The following is an 18,877-nucleotide window of genomic DNA, read 5'->3' on the forward strand; positions in this document are numbered from 1 at the left end:
CAGTGCAAAGCTACATTAATTCTTCACATGCAGGCGTGATAAACAGAATCAAAGCTTCTGCTGCTTGTTTCCAGTTAAACAGACCTATCCTAGGTAAACCTGTATTCCCCTCTGAGAGCACCCCTTCCTTCTGGTACTTGGTTGACCTTCTGCCTTGGGCAGGGTTACACCCACCTCCACTTTTTTCTTGAGTTACTGCTAGAAGGCAGAAACTCTGTGAGCTCTTGGAGAGCAGCCTTGGCGTTCTGTTCCTTCATGTATTTCCAGGTATAGTCCAGGGTGTGACATCTTTTAGGCACTTAGTAAATGCTTGTTGAGTGAATGAAAGCTGCCCTTCATCTATTCCCCTTTCATTTATTCAGCACATATTTATTGAGTGACTTCTGTGTGCCAGGCGCTAGGGATACACCAATGAACAGGACCTGGGTGGGAAGACAGATGATAATATGGGGACATTAATATGGTGTTGAAAAAGTACAAGATGTGGTGGGTGCAGATGCAGGGATGGCTGGCCCAGCTGAGTTGGCCAGGAAGGCTTCCTGGAGACCTGAAGAATTAACACAGATAGCTAGATGAAGGCAGGATGGGAAACAGTGTTCCAAGCCTAGGAAGAGCATATGCAGGGATCCAAAGGGAAGAGATAGCTTAGCATGGAAACGTGAAGGCTGACAACATAATGATAATCATAAACACATATATAATGCTTTCTGTGTGCCAGATATTATTCTAAGCCCCTTACATTTATGAAGTTATTTAAATACTATTATCATCCCCATTTTACAGAAAACGGAGGCACAAAGAAGTTTAGTAATTTGCCCGATCTCACACAACTGTTAGAATTGGCATTTGAAGGGAGTTGGCTGCGGAGCCTTAGTGGTGACAAAACAATTACTATGCCTGTGTGTGTAGCACTGATTCCCAGTGAGAATCCTGGCATGCTGTTAGACATGCATGGGCCTTGTGGTAACAATCAACTTGGAAATTGTCTTGTTAAGACTGACAGAACTTCTGGCATATCCTAATTGTTGACTCTGTCTTAGGCAGACGATGAGATTCCTTGCCTCAGTGGATGGTTTTGTTATGTCTCATCCTATGTGAACAGGCTGCAGGGAGGTTGTCCCTGACCTCCTAGCGAGAAGGGACTTGGGGCTCAAACAACAGTTTAACTGTGGATGACCAAATCACATTTTCCACAGTAGATTCCCATCCCTAAATGGGGAGAAGGAGAAAGGAAAATGGTTTAAAGATCAATACCCAGAAATGGCCGACCTCTGCTGGTGCTCCGCCACTGTGTGTGGTTGTTGGAGCTACAGGCTGTGAGGAAGAATAGTTTGGTTGATTGCCAACTTGGCCCCGAGGGAGTAGGCCTGAAAGGGGGTTAAGGCATTGGTTCTGCTTTCTTTCCTTCCAGTTTGTAAATGGTAATCCAACCCCACGTCTTTAGTGCACAGGCGTTGTGCAGCCCCTCCCTGTGACAGGTCATGGTGGCTGGGCCTTGGCCTCTGCCTTCCAAATTCCCAACTTTGCCCCAAGCTTCAGTATGACCACTTCCTCTGAATCCCTGTTGCTGCTACAGTCAGATCCAGCACGGAGGGGTGTCCTCAGCAGCCTCCTCACTGCCTGTTGCCACTTGCTCAGGAAAAGCACATGAGCTGCACATCAGTGTTTGGAAAAATTAATGCTTTCAAGATGAGCTCCATACAGTTTTAGCACGTCTGTCTCTTTCACCAGCTGAAAGAAAGAAGCATGTTTAGACAATTACTCCCCAAGGGAGCCCAAGTACTAGCTTTGTTTATTGAGTGTTTTTAGTTACAACACGTGAAGTTCTGGGATTTTTTTGGCTTTGGCTTCTTTTTTCTGTTTTTGGTTATGGGAATATGAGTGGATTGCCAATTAACAGGGCACTTGGAGGTTTCAAAATTGTGAAAGGCATGTTTCTTACGTGGGCACAATTGCTGAGTCTTTGGGATAAGGAACTCCATTAGACATGACAGATGGAATCCAGGCTCAGGGCTTACCTCAGACCAGCAGTGCAACCAGATGTTCAGAGTCTTCCATATGCAGCTGTTTGGAGTCACAGCTCTACCTGTGAGGGCCCCCTTCCCCTCCCTCAGACACCCCACATCTTCACAGTCTTCTGATAGACGTACCATGTAACGACATAGTCACAGTCAGCTTTCACCTTACTTTACCCTCTGCCACCTCCCACCACCTTCAGCTTCCCCCACCTGATGCATAAAACTCTAAGTAGAGATGGCAGGTTTTAAAGCTTGAGGTCTGGGGAGTCAGAGCCCATTGTACAAGGGCAGGGATGGCTGACTTGAAAGCTAGTGTATCACAGTTCTTCCTGCCTTGTCCTTGGCAGACATCACTAATTGATGGCACCATTCTTTCCCCATCCATCCTGTAAGTAGCCGCATAATCTTCAACACAAAGCTCTGGACAGTCACTGCCCCTTGGTTAGAGCTGGAACTTGAGATGAAACATAGTTTCCATTGCTGACCAAAGTCCCATAAGGTGTCTAAGTGGCTGACAAATGAATGGTCTGAGAGGAGTTGAGGTTCTTCCTGAATGCTTGTTATGGAGAACCCATCCTGACTCTTGTGGTAAATAAGGGATGTGGAACAAAGTGGGGAATGAATAGCATTTTCTCATGATATAGTGATAGAACTCCATCTGCCAGCCACTTGAACAGGTGGATAAGTCGGGTGAATTTTTTACTGTGACCTGTGGGTTCTCTGAAGATCATTTCACATTCTAGACCTTATGAGTAGGGGGTAGAGAAGGAAATTGCTGCCATGGTCCTGAGGGAGCACCTCCTTTTTCAGAAAAGATTTGAGCCACTACTTTAGTAGCAGCTTCAATATTTAAATGCTTTGAAAATTACCAGAGTAACAAGTGCTTATAGTAAAAAAATTATAACAACATAAAATTTTATAAAACACAATTCTCTACCTTTCTTCATTCTTCAGGGATAACTACTGTTAATAGTTTGGTATATGTATATCCTACTAGAACTCTTCTATGCATAGTGAAATACATATTGATAGTGTGTATGTATATATTTATATGTCTATTTTCACAAAAAGTGGGATAATACAAATTGTTTCCAATTATTTCGCAAATCATATCCTTTCATTCAATAATAGATCATGGAACCCTTTCATGTTACTACATATAAAACTGCTTGCTCTTGTTAATGGTTTCTAAGTATAATGTAGGCTGTGTCATAGTTTATCTTATTAGTTCCTTATTGTGGGACATTTAGGTTTTTTCTTTCCTTTTTTTTTCTATTATAGAATACACTGCAATGTGTGTATAAGTACAGATATTTCAGTAGGTGAGAATCTTACAAGAATTGCTAGGTTGAAGGCTACATGCTTTAGAAATCTTGATTGTACTGCCAAATTGACTTATAAGAATATTATATCAATTTAGTCTCCTCCTAGGTTGGTTGTTTTGTTGTGTGTGTGTGTGTGTGTGTGTGTGTGTGTGTGTGTGTTTTTGCTGGGGGAAATCTTATAGGTAAAATGTGGCATGCTGTTATTGCTTACTTACATTTCCCTGATCATTAGTAATGGTCAGCATCTTTTTACTTTTTATCAGTCATTTATATTTCCTTATCTGTGGGTTGCCTGTTCATAATCTTTACTTATTTTTATACCAGGTTGTTAACTTTTTCTTAATGGTTTCTAGGAACTTTTTGTAAATTAGAGATATTAACCCTTTGTATAATTTATTGTTGCAAACGTGGCAAATATTTACTTCCTGCATTATCTTTTAACATTCATGTTTTTGCAACTTTATCTACTATTTTATTCTGTGAGGACTTAAAATATATGAAAATATAATGTACTCACAGTGTTCAAAAATTAGTACAAAATAAATAGGTCTTTATATGACCCCTATACCTGTCTACCAAGCCACTTTTCCCATAGGTAACCATCAGTATTAGTTTCTCGGGAACCCTCCCAGTATTTCTTTTTGTAAATATAAGCAAATCAGAATTCATACTTAAGTTATCCCTTTCTGATCAACAGCAGGTGAATACTAACTATCCTGCTCTATGCCTTGCGTTTTTAACCCAACAGTATGTCTTGAAGATCTTTTCATATCAATTCACAGAAAGCCTCATCATTCTTTATTCATAGCTGCATAGTGTTTCTTTGTGAAAGTATACTGTCATTCAGTGGGCATCAGACTTTTTTTGCTTCTGTATGCTCTAAAAGAATATTGAAAACTTTATGCCCCTTCACGCATTTTAGTGGATACCTAAATATTTTTTTACCATGAGTTTAAATGGTTGCAAATAATACATTTTCTAGCATGTTGCATATTATAATAGGCTTTAAACGTATTTTCTTCAAAATCTTGGAGCTACGGATTTATATGAATTGGGAAAGGCAAATCTGATTGTCAAAGCAAGTAGCCAAATTAGACATACTTACTTCCTGTCAGAGAAAGTCTAATTTCTTTTTATAATTCAAGCAAGCATGTTAATTAGGCACCCTCTGTGACAACCCCATCTTCAGAATTCTAAGAGTAGAGAGGAAGCTATTAATAAATAGATGTGGTCCTGAGACTAACCATGCTTTTTGCCTTCTAGATGAAAGAAGGCACAATCATTTTCAACGTCTCCTTGGCGATCTCATCGAATCATGGGGCTTTACTTTGCTCTGCATGCACCAATGACTCTGTTTTGTTACCTGTTACACTGTAACAAACCACCCTAAATCTTAGTGACTTAGAACATCAATTTATCATTCTCATAATTGTGGGGCTTACCAGGCAGTTCTTCTGCTCCATGTGGTGTCTTTTGGGGTGCTGGGATAGCTGGCAGCTCCAGGGTAGGCTTCCTCTGGTGGCTGGGAGGGGGCTGGGACTAGCTGGGGTTCTCAACCAGCATCTGTAGTTCTCTTCCACATGGCCTTTCCATGTGGCTTAGCCTTCTCACAACAAAGCAGCTAGATGCCAAGAACAGTTGTATCTATTATTGACTCCATTATTTTGAAACGTCTTTTAAAGAGTTAGGTGATACAGTTCAAGAGTCAAAATTCAAAATGTGTAAGATGAGTTACAGTAAAAGGTTGTCCTTCTACTACTGTGTTCAGACTCCTGTTCTCCTTTGGTGATTTGTATATCCTTCAAAAAATTTTTAAAAATGTGTATATAAGCCAATATACTGAGTTTTGTGTCTTGCTTAGGAAAACCATCCTGCCCTAAGACTATAAAAATTTTTCTTCTTGAAGTTTTGTAGTTTTTTTTTTCCCCATGGGTATCATGATGTGAGGCCAGGATTGGTGGACTTTTCAGGATGCCAAATAATTGTTGTTCACTATGCGGATGGTCCATCAAGAACTTCATAGAGTTTCTCTTTTCCTTAGTGCCGAGGGTCATCCACATGTGTCACAAGGTATAGTCAAAACAGTTTTCGTAATTGAATCTCCAGTGGAACTTTCCAACCTGTGTCAGAAAGAGGAGATCAGATGAGTTGGGGCAGCTGGACATTTTCATTTCCCTAGTGAGGGAAGGAGAGTGTCACAGGAATTAGAGGAAACGTAAGCTCTAAGAATCTGCCCCCTCCTGAAGGGCAGGTAGAGAAGCCTAGGAAACTTGGAGTAGTGACTTGACTTTAACTCTGGTCCCATGAATTGAGAATTTCAATGTGACCTGAGCTTGTTTTTGTTGCAGGAGAATGCACTAACCTTTATGAAGTATCCACTATGTATTAAGTGTAGTGCTTTGGATTTTATATGCTATTTTGTTTTTTCCTCATGAAAAGTTCAAGTTTTATGGGATTAGTCTTATCTCCATCCAAAAGATGAAGAAACTGAGATGTGGGAAGTTATTCTAAAGCCTCAGCCCTTTCCCAGTACCTCGAAGGCTTGCAAATTAATGGTACAAGAGGTCTAAAAAGGTTTATAGAATTTATGAGACTCAAATTATTTTTCAGAACCATAAGCAGCGTTCATTTGTTGAAAAGTAAAGTGATCTTTGCAAATAGTTTTTTTTTTCTTTTTGAAAATAAGAGCCAAGGAAGAGAATATTCAAATTGGCTAGTGTGCAAGTAATTTCATTATCCAGCTTGATGTGTATGTAGGGAGCCAGGGCATTCAGGTGAGTCAGATATTCTGATTTAACAGTGGGTGGCCCTGTGGAACACACACAGATTATATACTTTCCATAAAAAGAAAAAAAAATACCCAAGGGACTAAAGCAAAAAAGGGACTAAGTAGAAAAAAAAATGTTGAGCTCTAGATATGTGCTAACCAAAATTTAGCATTTATTTGACAATACAGGGGTTTCCTTTTGATATGGTTGAACTTCACATTCATTATTATCAATCCTAGTCCTATGGTATGGTGCCTGATTTTACTGGGCAGACCTGCTGAGGGGGGCTATCTGGAAAAGTTCCTGGAGGGGATGGAGAAGGGCATGGGATGGAGAGAGCAGGTAGAGGTTCACAGGAGGGCTCCGCCTGGGCTGAGGAGTGAGGCTTCAGCTGTGGTGACTGGCAACTTAGCTTCCTGATTCTCTGATGGTGACCTCAGGGACTGAGAGATGTGAGGAACATTTAAGAGAAGCCAAACCTCCTGGGGGGTGAACGGCCTCCTGTTGGCCATGAAGTAACACCGTCTCCTTTGATAGGCAGAGAAATGGCTCTTGGTGGAAATGAGATGGAGGAACTGCATGACTGGCTGCGAGGGAAACAGAGGAGGTAATAGTGAACTCTGGATTGCAGAGGCCTCATGGATCCGTTCTGAGAGGGTCTCTCCAAATATTTACCAGCTTTTTTTTTTTTTTTTTCAGGAAGAAGTCCTTTGCAATGTAGGTGCCTTGGGGAAGGCAGCCAACCAGGTGTTCATGCTGAGTAGGAAATGGGAGGTCAGGGCAGTGAGGGAGGATGGAAGGTGCACCAGCTTCTGTGATTGACTTCATCAGGATGGCCTCACAGGGACATGCCTGTGAAGACCTAGGGAAGGGAGTCATGGACTCTGCTCCCTGACTGCAGATATCCACCCCCACCACTGCTTACCTAAGGCCTGCACTCCTCTATGCCTTCCTTTGACCTAGGCTTTATCTTTTGCCAAAATAGGAATATTTCCTGAGGGCCTAAATATTAAGCTCTCATCATAAATACCTTGCATGGGATGAGGTTGTCATGGTACTTTTCACAGGACCTAGTGGAGAGGGCATGGGGCCCAGGGTAGACGAGCTTTATAAGGTCCTGAAGGAGGAGAGGGGACTGGCTCTTGTGTGGGCAGTGGGGGGTACTGGGGTGACATGCTGTGTTAGAGATTCAGTGCAACATGGGGGTTCTATTGACTGCTGGGGGAACTAGAAGCCCCCAGAGAAGGGGTAAGGAGGGATCAGGTTTTCACCACTTAACAAGGTGGTTTAGAGCCCAGGGCAGTGAAAGGTTGTCTTCCATGAGCTGGGCATGCCTCAGCCAAGGCAGAGTTAAAGATCCTCAGCAAAGGTCGGAGGTGAGCAAGATGAAAGCTACACAAAAGCTGAGGCAAGGAGGAATAATTAGCTTCTGCCTTTCCCTCCTGCTGCCTGGCCTGATATTTGAGGTGACATTTAAAGCCATTGTACAGATGTGCAGTGGAACTGTGGCAGAACGAAGGCTTTCTGGAGCCTGTGGAGAGATGAGGCTGATTTCTCAGCCTCCTGGGTGGCAGCTTCTCACCCCTCCATGTGGGGCCCTCTACTGGGCCTTGAGAGGAGAGAGGCCCCTCTGCCTTCCAGGTGAGCATACTCTAATGGGGGACTCAGAATCTCCCTCCCTATTGGACTCTCAGGGTGTTGGGGGAGGTGGGGTACGCACTAGAATTCAAGATAGTGACACGAAGCTGGTGCTGAGGATAGGAGAGGAGAGCACGGACTGAAGCAGATGGATCACCATTGCAGAATTCTCTGGGGAGCTTGTTAAAAATGCAGGCCTCTGGGAGTGAGGCCTTGTTATCTGTATGGATAACCAACCGTCTAAGGTGATTCTGCTGCCCATTAAACTTTGAGAACCTCTGAGATAGAGAATGTGTGAGGTTAGCTGGAAAGGGCCTCTTGGGAGGGTGGACTTGAATTTCAGTGTCTAGGTGATACTTACTTGCTGTAGATACTGTCCTCAGGTGTGGACCTAAGAAGCCCGTTCACCTGGGGACACTAAGCTGTCATGGGAGAGACTGGCAGGGGTCCAACCCACCCTTGAAATGGTATCCCTGGGAATGTGTTGCCACGGGTTCCACTCCACCACTTGGGCGCTAATCGCCAAGGGGACAGAAGTGGTGTGGGAGGTGACTGAGGATGCTGTCTGCTGGAGTGTTTGATTCATGTTACAACTGAAGCACAGCTTGCAGGTCAAAATGGTAGCCAGGTGGAGCCCACTTGTTGGGGCAGGGTGAGGGAGATCAGTATGTCTGTGGATGGTCTTCACTTTGGTTTGCAGATACCAGCAACTATGCTACCTCCTGTATTGTCTTCACTTGCCAGATAGGTCCATGTGTCTGAGGAGTTGGGCCAGTGCTGCTGAGGGGACAGTGGCCATTGTCGTCCCAGGAGATGAGTGGGAAAGATTTGGGATATGGTTGGATCTCTCCTCCCTCCGTGCTGCTTGCCTTCTGCTCTATACACTTGTGCTGGCTTTATCTGATTGGGAACACAGTGTTTTCAAGTTGGGGTGGGTGAAGAGAGGGAGAAAGAACAGTGCCAAGGAAAGAAGAAGGAACATCGAAGAGAAAGGAACACATCCATGTTGTGATATCAAGTAACTGCTGAACATCCGGATGGGCATCAGCCCTCTGGAGTGGATGGGCTGTTGCTGGCCTGGTGACACTGCCTGTCCCTGGAAAACATGTCTCTGTAGCCAGCTGGGTGGGCTGGAGGAAACATGTGAACGGGAATAGTTGTGCTTGCTTTGACCATGATGAAAGAAGGAGCCACTATGGAAGCATTGTATAAGACAAAACAAAAACAACAACAAAAACCTACTAATAAGGCTGTGTCCTGGCCAATATCCTTTCTAATTGCACTGCAGTTAAATGGCAATGCTGACAGTCTCTTGGAACATTTTATTCAACTTCTGGAGGGGCTGCATTTCAAGTAAGACTTATGAGGCTCTGTGGGAGATGGAGAAATGAGCAGTGGTGGGCTGGGGAGCTCCAAGGAGCCCAGCCTGATGGGTTGAAGTCAATCTTGAGTAAAACTCCAGGCTGAATGGGTTCACCCTGGGGCTGACCCAGTGGGCATTGCTTATGTTCTTAGGTCTGTTTGCAGGGGAAGTGCTTGCACCCATATTATTCTTGACAGTCTTTATTCCCATTTTCTCTGCAAATGAGACTGTGTGGAATGTTTTGCCCTTGATTACTGGAGGGAGGGGAACAGAGCCAGCTTCTTTCTCCAGCCCCAAGAATGAGGCTTGTAGCACTAACACCATTAGAGCACTCTCTGGGACTTTCTGCCTCACAGTCAGATGCTCTTCCCCTGCCCCTCTCTGTCTAGGTCTCCTGCCACGATGGGAGCCTCCCGTTTCAGATTTCTCCCAAGTTGTGTTAGAAAAAGCCTTTTTGGCATTCTTACTTGGAGATGCACTCTCTCTGCAGTTATAAGTCAGGGGCCAAAGAAAAAGATGAAAAGCCCTTAGTTAATAAGTGGCCTCATTTGGACCCTCCACTCAACCTGTGCCCATGGCATGTCAGCACTGCCCTGGAGGGGCCTCCCTCAGGGTTCCTGTTAGGAAACAGCAGTGTTTCCCCAGGTCCTGCCCTACTGTGAGGGCTCCCGTATCTCAGTGAAACATGTCACAATTTCCCAGGGAATCTCTTAGTGCCCCAGAAACTCTCAGGGAGGAGACAGATGGGCACCTACGAGTTATCTGACCTTAAACAAGTTATTTAATCTTTTGGAACATGGATTTTCTCTTCTGTATACTGGAGAAAGTGATTCCCATCCTACAGACCTTGCAGGGCAAACAGGAGATGATAGTTATGAAAGTACTTTGTGAACGAAAAAGTACTGGCCACATGTGAGCGATGGATTCTTGTTATTCGTGAAGGGAGAAACACCGGGTTACTTCTCTCTGGAGGGAGGAGGAGGGGTTTGCATTCTTGTGTTAACTACACACTGGAGTCTTGTCCATTTAAGGTAATAAGAAAATAATGCTAACAGAGCCTGAGAGGTAGCTTCTTGGGTGGTGATGTCTCTGCCGAGACCCAATGCTGCCCTTTAAGAAGAAACCACAAGGCAGTTGGGGGGCAGGGGCAGGCGGTGGAGGTTGTGACTCTGCTTGCTTTCTCCCTCTCCCTCCTAGCTCCTACCCCCTGGACGTGCCTCCTCCCCAGTCTGAGTTCTTCAGAAATCTGCACCCTCTCTCATCTTGGAGGTATAAGTTCCAAGGAATAGCTGGTGCTGAGGGAGACATGCCTCCAGTTGCCTGATGGAGACCAGGAGGCCTGGGAGACCATCATTCTGTTAGGACAGTGAGAAGGCATTGCTGGCATGGCCTAGGCTGCACAGAGCTGTGATGAATGTGCAGATGGCTGTTGGGTAGTTTTTAGGCTTGGAGAACAAAGTCATCCTAGACCTGGGGACTCCTCAGGTTTCATTTCAGTGAATAGCACTCCCAGTCACCTGGGTCACAGGCTGGCCCACTGTAAGAGGGGCTGTGATTGGGCAAGGGCTGGGCACCCCGTCATGCCCCAAAGGCCTTAGACAATGCCCAGGGGCTGAGGTCTCTGCAGCTTACTCTTCTCCTTGCCTTGAAAATAACATTGTATCGGGGACTCAGATGCCCTTGCATGTTCATTTGTCTAGTTAGTAATCACTCGAGTAACTGCGAAGTTCAGGGTTCTTTGAGGGACACAAAGATGGAGTTTATGGGCAAGTAAGGGAGAAGAGTCATATACAAAGGAGAAGGTGGAATGAAAAAAATAAAATATAAAGGAAGGAAGATCAGGGAAGTCTGCCTGGATTCTGTGGCATTTGAGTTATTTGTTGGAAAAATTAGGAGGATTTGGCCATGATGAAGTGGAGAGTGGGGAGAGCATGCTATTGGCAGGAAGGGCAGGAGCAAAGTCCTGGGGATAGAAAACCGTGGGATGTATGAACGTGTGGGGAACTGAGAGTCTGGCAAGAGGGAGAGGGGTTGAGAGGTAAGGGAGGACCTTCTATCTACCAGTATCTACCAGGTGCAACACCAGAAACATTATATTCTTCTTTTGCTTTGAGGCTCACAAATACTGTTCTCTCTGGTTTACAGAGGAGGAAGCTGAGGCACAGGGAGCTGAATAACTTGATCCAGGCCAGGCAAGTATTAAGTGGCAACCAGGATTTGGACCCATGACTGTGTGACTTCAAAGCCCATGCTGTCTCTACTATAACAAAGGTTCCATGAAGGGACGTAGGGAAAAAGGATCTGTGGCCTTTTTCCAGTCATGCAGGTCCTACAGTCTTGGGCAAGGAGAGCCAGTGGTCCCTACAGTGAGGCAGTGAGGCAGTAATGCTCCCAGGCTCCTGGACTGGCCTCAAAGTCCAAAATGGCCGAGCTTCTGGCTTCCCATCCCATATTCTATTGGAGGAGCCACTGGCCTCTGGTGTGGGAGGTATGGAGGCCAGGATGGCAGGAGATGCTGGAAAAAATTTAAGACATGGACTTGACTGTGGATTTTCATTCTCAAGACCACTGCAAACCTCGCGTCTTTGCGAAAACCCTTCCTGACTCCCTCCCACGCATCTCCGACCTCCCCTTGGGTCCAGGCAGGCTCGGTCTGCACACGGCGTTGTTCTGCACTTGTTCCTTTGTTGCTGTGAAACCGGCTCCCGGCACAGTCAGCCTCTGTGTGGGAGGACTGGTGGCTGTCTTTGCAGGCAGGCATTTGCTTAGAGCAGGCTGTGTGCGAGCCCAGCGTCAAGTGATTCCGGCCTCCTCGAGTCAGCGGTGGTGGGATGAGGCTCTGCCGAGGGGACTGGCTGTGAAGGATGAGTTCAGGGTGGGATGACGGACCGCTTCTGGGACCAGTGGTATCTCTGGTATCTCCGCTTGCTCCGGCTGCTGGATCGAGGTATCCTGAGTGTGTGTATGCTTGTATGAGAGACTGAGAGAGATAAATACACATAGAGACATAAAGAGACATGCAGAAAGACACAGCAGAGAGGGGAGGGGGGTCAAGAAGAGAGAGAAGGAATGAAACAGAGGCAAGTAGCAAACCCATGGAAAGTAAAGAAAGGCTGTTTTTCTGGGGACATGTATGACCCAGCTGGGAATCGGGAGCACAGGGTCATTTGGGGAGCATCTGTATAACAGGATCTCATTTCTTGCTGGGTTTTTCATCAAGCTCAGTACTCTAGTCAAATACAAGTTAAGCCCTGTCTTGCAGGGCTCTTGATAGAACTCTCTGAGAAGCAGTGCAGAAGGAGAATGATTCCTGCAGTAAGAAGCTGGGGGCAAACAGACTCAGGCTCAAGTCTCAGCTCTGCCACTGACCTTAGCCTGATTTATGTGACTTTTCTGAGCTTGTTTACCCATCTATAAAATGGGCACAGTAAGACCTATGTGCTGAGGTTGCTCTGGAGCTATTATTTAATTCATACATGTAAAATATATAACATCATATGTGGTGCACACAGTAGGTGCTTAGTAAATGCTGAGTTCCTCCCTATGCACCTCTTAGCTTCACAGAGCTATTAATACCTATCCTGAGGATAGCTCCCTTTTTTGATTATCTACAGATAGAGCTGGTACAGAATTTGCAGTTAGTGGAAAGAAAAGAGAAAATCAGTTTTATTTCTCAGGTTAATCCGACCTTAATACATTTTATCAAATATTAATGCAATTAAAGTCTTCTGATAATGTGACACAAATCCAGATGTTCTTTTGTAAGGAAAAGCCACTGTGAACTTGTTTGGTAATTGATTTTTTAAAATGTTGAATATTATTTTTAAAAGCTTTGGCTTCTTTAAGAGGTTTTGGCAAGAATGAGATCAAACTCCTGATGGAAAAGATGGCCCTGGGGAAGCCTTGCTATACAGCCCAAGGTGTATTCATCTCTATGAGGAATAGTCTTGGTGTGCCGGGAGATCAATACCAGGTGGAAGCAGACAGCTGCACAGAGCAGGTGAAACAGGGCCCTTATCAGGGGAGAAATCAAAGATGGAGGAAACCAAACCAGCACACACTAAAAGCAGTTTCTCACTATCACCGAGAAACAGGCCAGTGGGAGCCCAGACTTGAGATGAGGGCGTTAAGAAGGGCATCAGAACTTCACACTGATGAAGATTATAGACTGGGAGAAGGGAGAAGAGACCACTAGATGTGAATCCTCCTTATCTTTGTGACCTCAGGCGAGTTGCTTAACCTCTCTGTATCTTCTTTCCTTCATTCGTAAAAAGGGGTGATGATGATAATGGTAGTACCAACTCAGAGGGTTGCTGTAGGGGCTAAGTGAGAAACTACAAGTGAAATACTTATCCCAGTGCATGGCACAAACAAAGTACTCTTTAAATGGTAGTTTTCATTACCAAGGCAGTTAATTCTCACTCTCCAACAAACATCCTGGGAAAGACAGGAACAGGTGGTATATAATAACCGGGAACTAAGAAAAGTCCAATTAAGAATGGTTAGAGGCTTAGAGACAATTTATACTTACATGAATTTAAACAAGATTCACACTACCATATGATGCTAATTATAAGAAGAAACTAGATGTTAATGTATAAGCTATAATACTACCAATTTATTTTTATCTTTTAGAAATGCTTGAATCCATGAGTCACAAACTTAGGCTCAAGTTCTGGCTCCATTGCCTTCTAAGTGCCCTTGAATAAATGGCTAAGGGTAAGGACTTAAAACATAAAGGGTCTTGTTTTCTAGGGCTATACTTAACCAAATTCTCAGTTTGTTAATCTTAAAAATTGGAATATTAATAATAATGCCTACATCATAGAATTTGGGGGAAATTTATTGTGTTAGTGCATATACAGTGTCAGGCATTTTGGAAATGTCAGGTTAATGAATTTATGGGTTGATAGATTAACCTGTCACCTTGGATAGCAAAAGCTGGTTGCAAGAATTATGTGGTCTTCTATGCACGTTTGATCAACACATATGGCTGTAATTTGAAAGTTTATGTGTATTTCTATCTATAGGGTTTTCCTTAATGTAAAGTTTTAGACCAGTAGCTCTTGACTGTGTAGGGTGTCTGATTTCCAGGTGTTTGGAGGTTGGGTGTTGATTATGTTGCCCAGTTCTGGTTAATCAGTATTAAAGTATTACACATGTGTGCATACCCACATCCATATTCAAAAATAATTTTCAGTTATAGCAACTTTCCTCTTGTAACGAATGTTACCTAACATTGCATAGAAAATGGCATGCTTTAAAGTGGCATGTTAGGCTGAGCTAGCTCATTGAAAGATGCTCAATAAATATTTGTTGAAGGAATGAATGAGTAAATGAATGAAAGATGAACCTGCCTTTCTGGGCAGTGAACAGAATTCCCTTAGATTTGATCTTTCTTAAGTGTAACAGAATTTAGCTCCTTTGATCTGTTTGAAGATTTTATATCATTTTGCCCTCATCATTGTCGTGCCTTATGTCATCTTGAAAGTAACAGGCCTCAAGAAAGTAAGGAGGGGATAGGAAATGAGAAGTGGGAACTGATGAGTTTATCCCAGGAAATTGAAATAATGGATGAGCTGTATGCTGGCCTTAGTCACTCACTTGGCTGTGACTGGAGGATAAGTGAATCTGTGATTTGACACACCTAGGAAAAGGCAGGAAACATTAGAACACATCATGGAGCTGAAATAAACTTTACAAAGAAATAACAGCGTAGGCTTGATGATTGCAGACTAATCTTTTGTCTCCCCTATCACTGTTCAGCTAAGGGTAAGGATTTAAAAAATAAAGGGTATTGTTTTCTAGGGCTATACTTAACTATATGCAAGAATTTATTTGACAGTGTACTACCAGCTTGTTCAGACAGTATTTTGATGATTTATTGTCCTTAATAATAGATGCTGTTTTTATGGTGTTTGTTACTGGGCGTTTGTCAATTCTGCTGATTGTATTCTGTGCTTATAGACGTTGACTAAGGAGATGGTTGCTATGGTGGGGACTGTCTATCAAAAGAAAAGAGCTCATAGAGATAAGAAGCATGAGTTGTATATAAAAGAAGTCACATTGCTTTTTGTTGTTGAGTTTTGGTGTATTCGTGGGGACCTGACAAGTAAGGTAGGGGTTTACGTTCCTTTGTTTACATGTAATTTTTTTTGGTAATGGGAAGAATGAAAGACTGCTGCTCTTTATTCACAGAGCATCAGGCAGTGTTTCCCAGCATGTGGGAATGTCCACCACTGGTAGTACATGAGATGATTTTAGGTGATTTACAGATGTTTCTTGAGCTTCTCTTGCTGGTCACTGCTTGGCACAGTCCAGAAGACAATCTGTTTTCCCCGATGCCTGCTTCTGTTGGGCTGTCCACTCCTGCCCCACCCATTCACTGTGGGCCCTCCTTAATCCCACCCATTCCTCAGCTCTCTCTTCATTCCTACCTCTGGTCTCCCTCTTCTCCTTCTGGCATCCCTGCCTGGGCCTCACACTTTGCCCTGCCTTAGTTTCTTGGCCCCAGTATGTCTCCAGCCTCCCTGGCCCTCATGCCTATTGTCTGTCCCTTGTGTTCTTTCAAGGCACAGCTTTATGCTACCTGCTACAAGTATCCCCATTCCCTGGCATTTCTCTATTATCCTCTAACTAATTGCCCAGCTTCCATCCCTTCTTATGTCTGTGCTGGGCCACCTTCGCCCCACAGATCCTGTGTCTCCAATCCTGGACTTGCGCCTACCTGTCTTCTTGCCTCTAATCCTGAGTGCCTTTCCCTTTCAGCCATGATCTTCTTTTTTCTTTTTCTCCTACCTTTTTATGTCACCTCGCAGTCCACTAATTTCTTTTATAAAGAAGCATAAGTAAAAAAGAGTCAACTTAATATCAAGGAAACAACAGTGTAGGAGGTATGTGGATATGGTTAAAATAGTGACAGAAGTACAAAAATTACTGATGTTTGTCATTATGTCAACATCTTACATGTTGAACTTAAGTGATATGCTGAATTAGGCTTCTAATTTCTTCTTGATGCTTTTAAAAATTGACACATAATAATCGTACATATTTATGGGTACAAGTGATATTTTGTTACATGCATACAATGTGTAATGATCAATTCAGGGTACTAAGGCTATCCATCACCTCGAACGTTTCTTATTTATGTTAGGAACATTTCAAATCTTCTCTTCTAGCTATTATGAACTATACAATATAGTGTTATTAATGATCGTCACCCCACTGTGCTATCAAACCCTAGAACTTACTCTTTCTGTCTGTATGTTTGTACCCATTCACCAACCTATCATTGTACTGTTTACACCGTAAGATGAACTTTTTTAGCTTCCACATATGAGTGAGAACATGTAATATTTGTCTTTCTGTACCTGGCTTATTTCACTTAACATAATGACCTTCAGTTCCATCTATGTGGCTGCAAATGACAGGATTTCCTTTTTATAGCTGAGTAGTATTCCATTGTGTATATATAACACATTTTCTTTATCTATTCACCCATTGATAGACACTTAGATTGATTCCACATCCTGGCTATTGTGAATAGTGCTGCAGTAAACATGAGGGTACAGGTATCCCTTGATATACTGATTGATCTCTTTTCTTTTGGATAAGTACCCAGTAGTGGGATTGCTGGATTGTATAGTAGTTCTATTTTTAGTTTTTATGAGAAACCTCCATACTGTTTTCCATAACAACTGTACTAATTTACATTCCCACCGGCAGTGTATAAGAGTTCCCTTTTCTCCACATCCTCACCAGCATCTTTTATTTTTTGTCTTTTTGATAATAACCATTGTAATTGTGGTAAGATGATATCTCATTGTGGTTTTGATGGCATTTCCCTGGTGATTAATGATTTTGAGCATTAAAAAAATATACCTGTTGGCCATTTGTGTGTATTCTTTTGAGAAGAGCCTATTTGGGCCAGGTGCAGTGGCTCATGCCTGTAATTCCAGCACTTTGGGAGGCCAAGGCAGGTGGATCACCTGAGGTCAGGAGTTCGAGACCAGCCTGGCCAACATGGTGAAACTCCATCTCTACTAAAAACACAAAAATTAGCTGGGCATGGCAGTGCGCACCTGTAATCCCAGCTACTCAGGAGGCTGAGGCAGGAGAATCGCTTGAACTAGGGAGGCAGAGGTTTCAGTGAGCCGAGATTGTGCCACTGCACTCCAGCCTGGGCGATATAACGAGACTCAGTCTCAAAAAAAAAGAAAAAGTCTATTCAGATCATTTGCCCACTTTTTAATGGGATTATTTGGGTTGTTTTGTTTTGTTTTGTTTGCTGTTATGTGAATTCCTTGTATATTCTGGATATCAGTCCCATGTTGGATTAACAATTTGCAAATATTTTCTTCCATTCTACAGGTTGTCTCTTCACTCTGTTGATTGTTTCCCTTGCTGTGCAGAAGCTTTCTAGTTTCAACAAGGGTGCCAAGAACATATATTGGGAAAAGGACATCCTTTTCAATAAGTGGTGCTGGGAAAATGGGATATCTATATTCAGAAGAATGAAATTAGACCCCTATCTCTCACCCTATACAAAAATCAGCTCAAAATGGATTAAAGGCTTACGTGTAAGACCAGAAACTATGAAATTGCTAGAAGAAAACATAGGGAAACCCTTCAGGATATTAGTCTAGGCAAATATTTTATGGCTAAGACCTCAAAAGCACAAACAACAAAAACAAAAGTAGACAAATGAGATTATCTTCTTGGTACTGTCCACATTCCTGTAGCTACCACAAAGTGTTCTGGATTCTGGACCAGAAACCAACTGTTTCTCATCTCTCAATGTATGCTAGAATCATCTGGGAACTCTTAGAAAGCGTAATGTCCAGTTCCTCCGTTTCAACACCCCTACTTCCACCTCCAGCCAATTAAATTGGAATAGCTGGAAAGGGGGCTAAACACTGGCATTTTAAAGATCTCTGTAGGTGATTCTAATGGCAGCCAGAGTTGAGAACTGCTTGTTGTCATCCTTTAACATGGATGTCAGAGAGTAAGGGCATAAGGAACTCTGTTGCAAAATAACAAAATGAACGAAAAACAAGTCACTACATGGGAATAGTAAACATAGGAGTACACATAGAACTATGCTAAGGAACAAACTGTGTAAGAACGCAATCTTTTCGATACACCTCATGCAACTGTCTTTACAAACTTCAACCATTTTCAATGACTTTCTAGATAAACCTTGACTTTCCTTCATATTCCCAGAAAAGCAATTTACCTGTGTCCCAGGAGGTTGTTTGGCCTCAGCTTGCTTTGGGTTTATTGCTCTCAGTTCAGGCTGCTGAGGGGTTTGGAGGTAGGGATGGTGGTCTGTCACTGTAGATGTCAAAAACCTTTCCTTCCTTGGTTAGTATAACTCATACTAGGAAGGCATTAGGTGGGCATTGTCCATATTCTGCCAGAATTAGAGAAAGAAAAATCGTTTTCTCCCTTCAGCATAAATGGGAGGTAAGGAGAATAACTGTTTTCAAGGCTTCATGGTGTTGGGCTCTACTTTTACCAGGAATCTACTTGGGTTTATCACTAAAGTTCACCTCTCCCTGTCTGGCCATTCTTTGTTGTCTCAACTTTCAAATCTCCCAAACATTCCAAGTCAAGGATTGATTCTGCTCAGGTGCAAGAAGTCAAGAGGCAGCTGGACCTCATGGTCTTGGTTGTCAGGGTACCCTGATCTTTGTGCTTTCCTTTTCCTCGCTCTCATCCTCACCATGCCTGCAGCCTTTTTCTGGCTCCTCATCTTCTATGTCT

At 43.3% G+C, this 18,877-nt stretch overlaps 1 protein-coding gene across 27 annotated transcripts in view; it reads left to right on the forward strand.

Moving 5' to 3' along the window:
* KALRN (kalirin RhoGEF kinase) overlaps positions 1–18,877 on the forward strand; it is a 690,517-nt gene that overhangs the window by 49,485 nt on the left and 622,155 nt on the right. For 6 of the 27 annotated variants that reach the window (XM_016941783.4, XM_016941784.4, XM_016941786.4 and 3 more), the window contains exon 1: positions 11,836–12,059. The exons of 19 other annotated variants lie outside the window; for them this stretch is intronic. In XM_016941783.4, the coding sequence (XP_016797272.1) occupies positions 11,993–12,059 (67 nt within the window). In that variant the 5' untranslated portion in view covers positions 11,836–11,992. Of the gene's footprint in view, positions 1–11,835; positions 12,060–18,877 lie in introns of those variants that run through there. 2 more of the 27 variants (XM_016941801.4, XM_016941803.4) reach the window with 1 other exon arrangement.

Source organism: Pan troglodytes, chromosome 2 (assembly GCF_028858775.2).
Source record: "Pan troglodytes isolate AG18354 chromosome 2, NHGRI_mPanTro3-v2.0_pri, whole genome shotgun sequence".
Lineage (NCBI taxonomy): Eukaryota > Metazoa > Chordata > Mammalia > Primates > Hominidae > Pan > Pan troglodytes.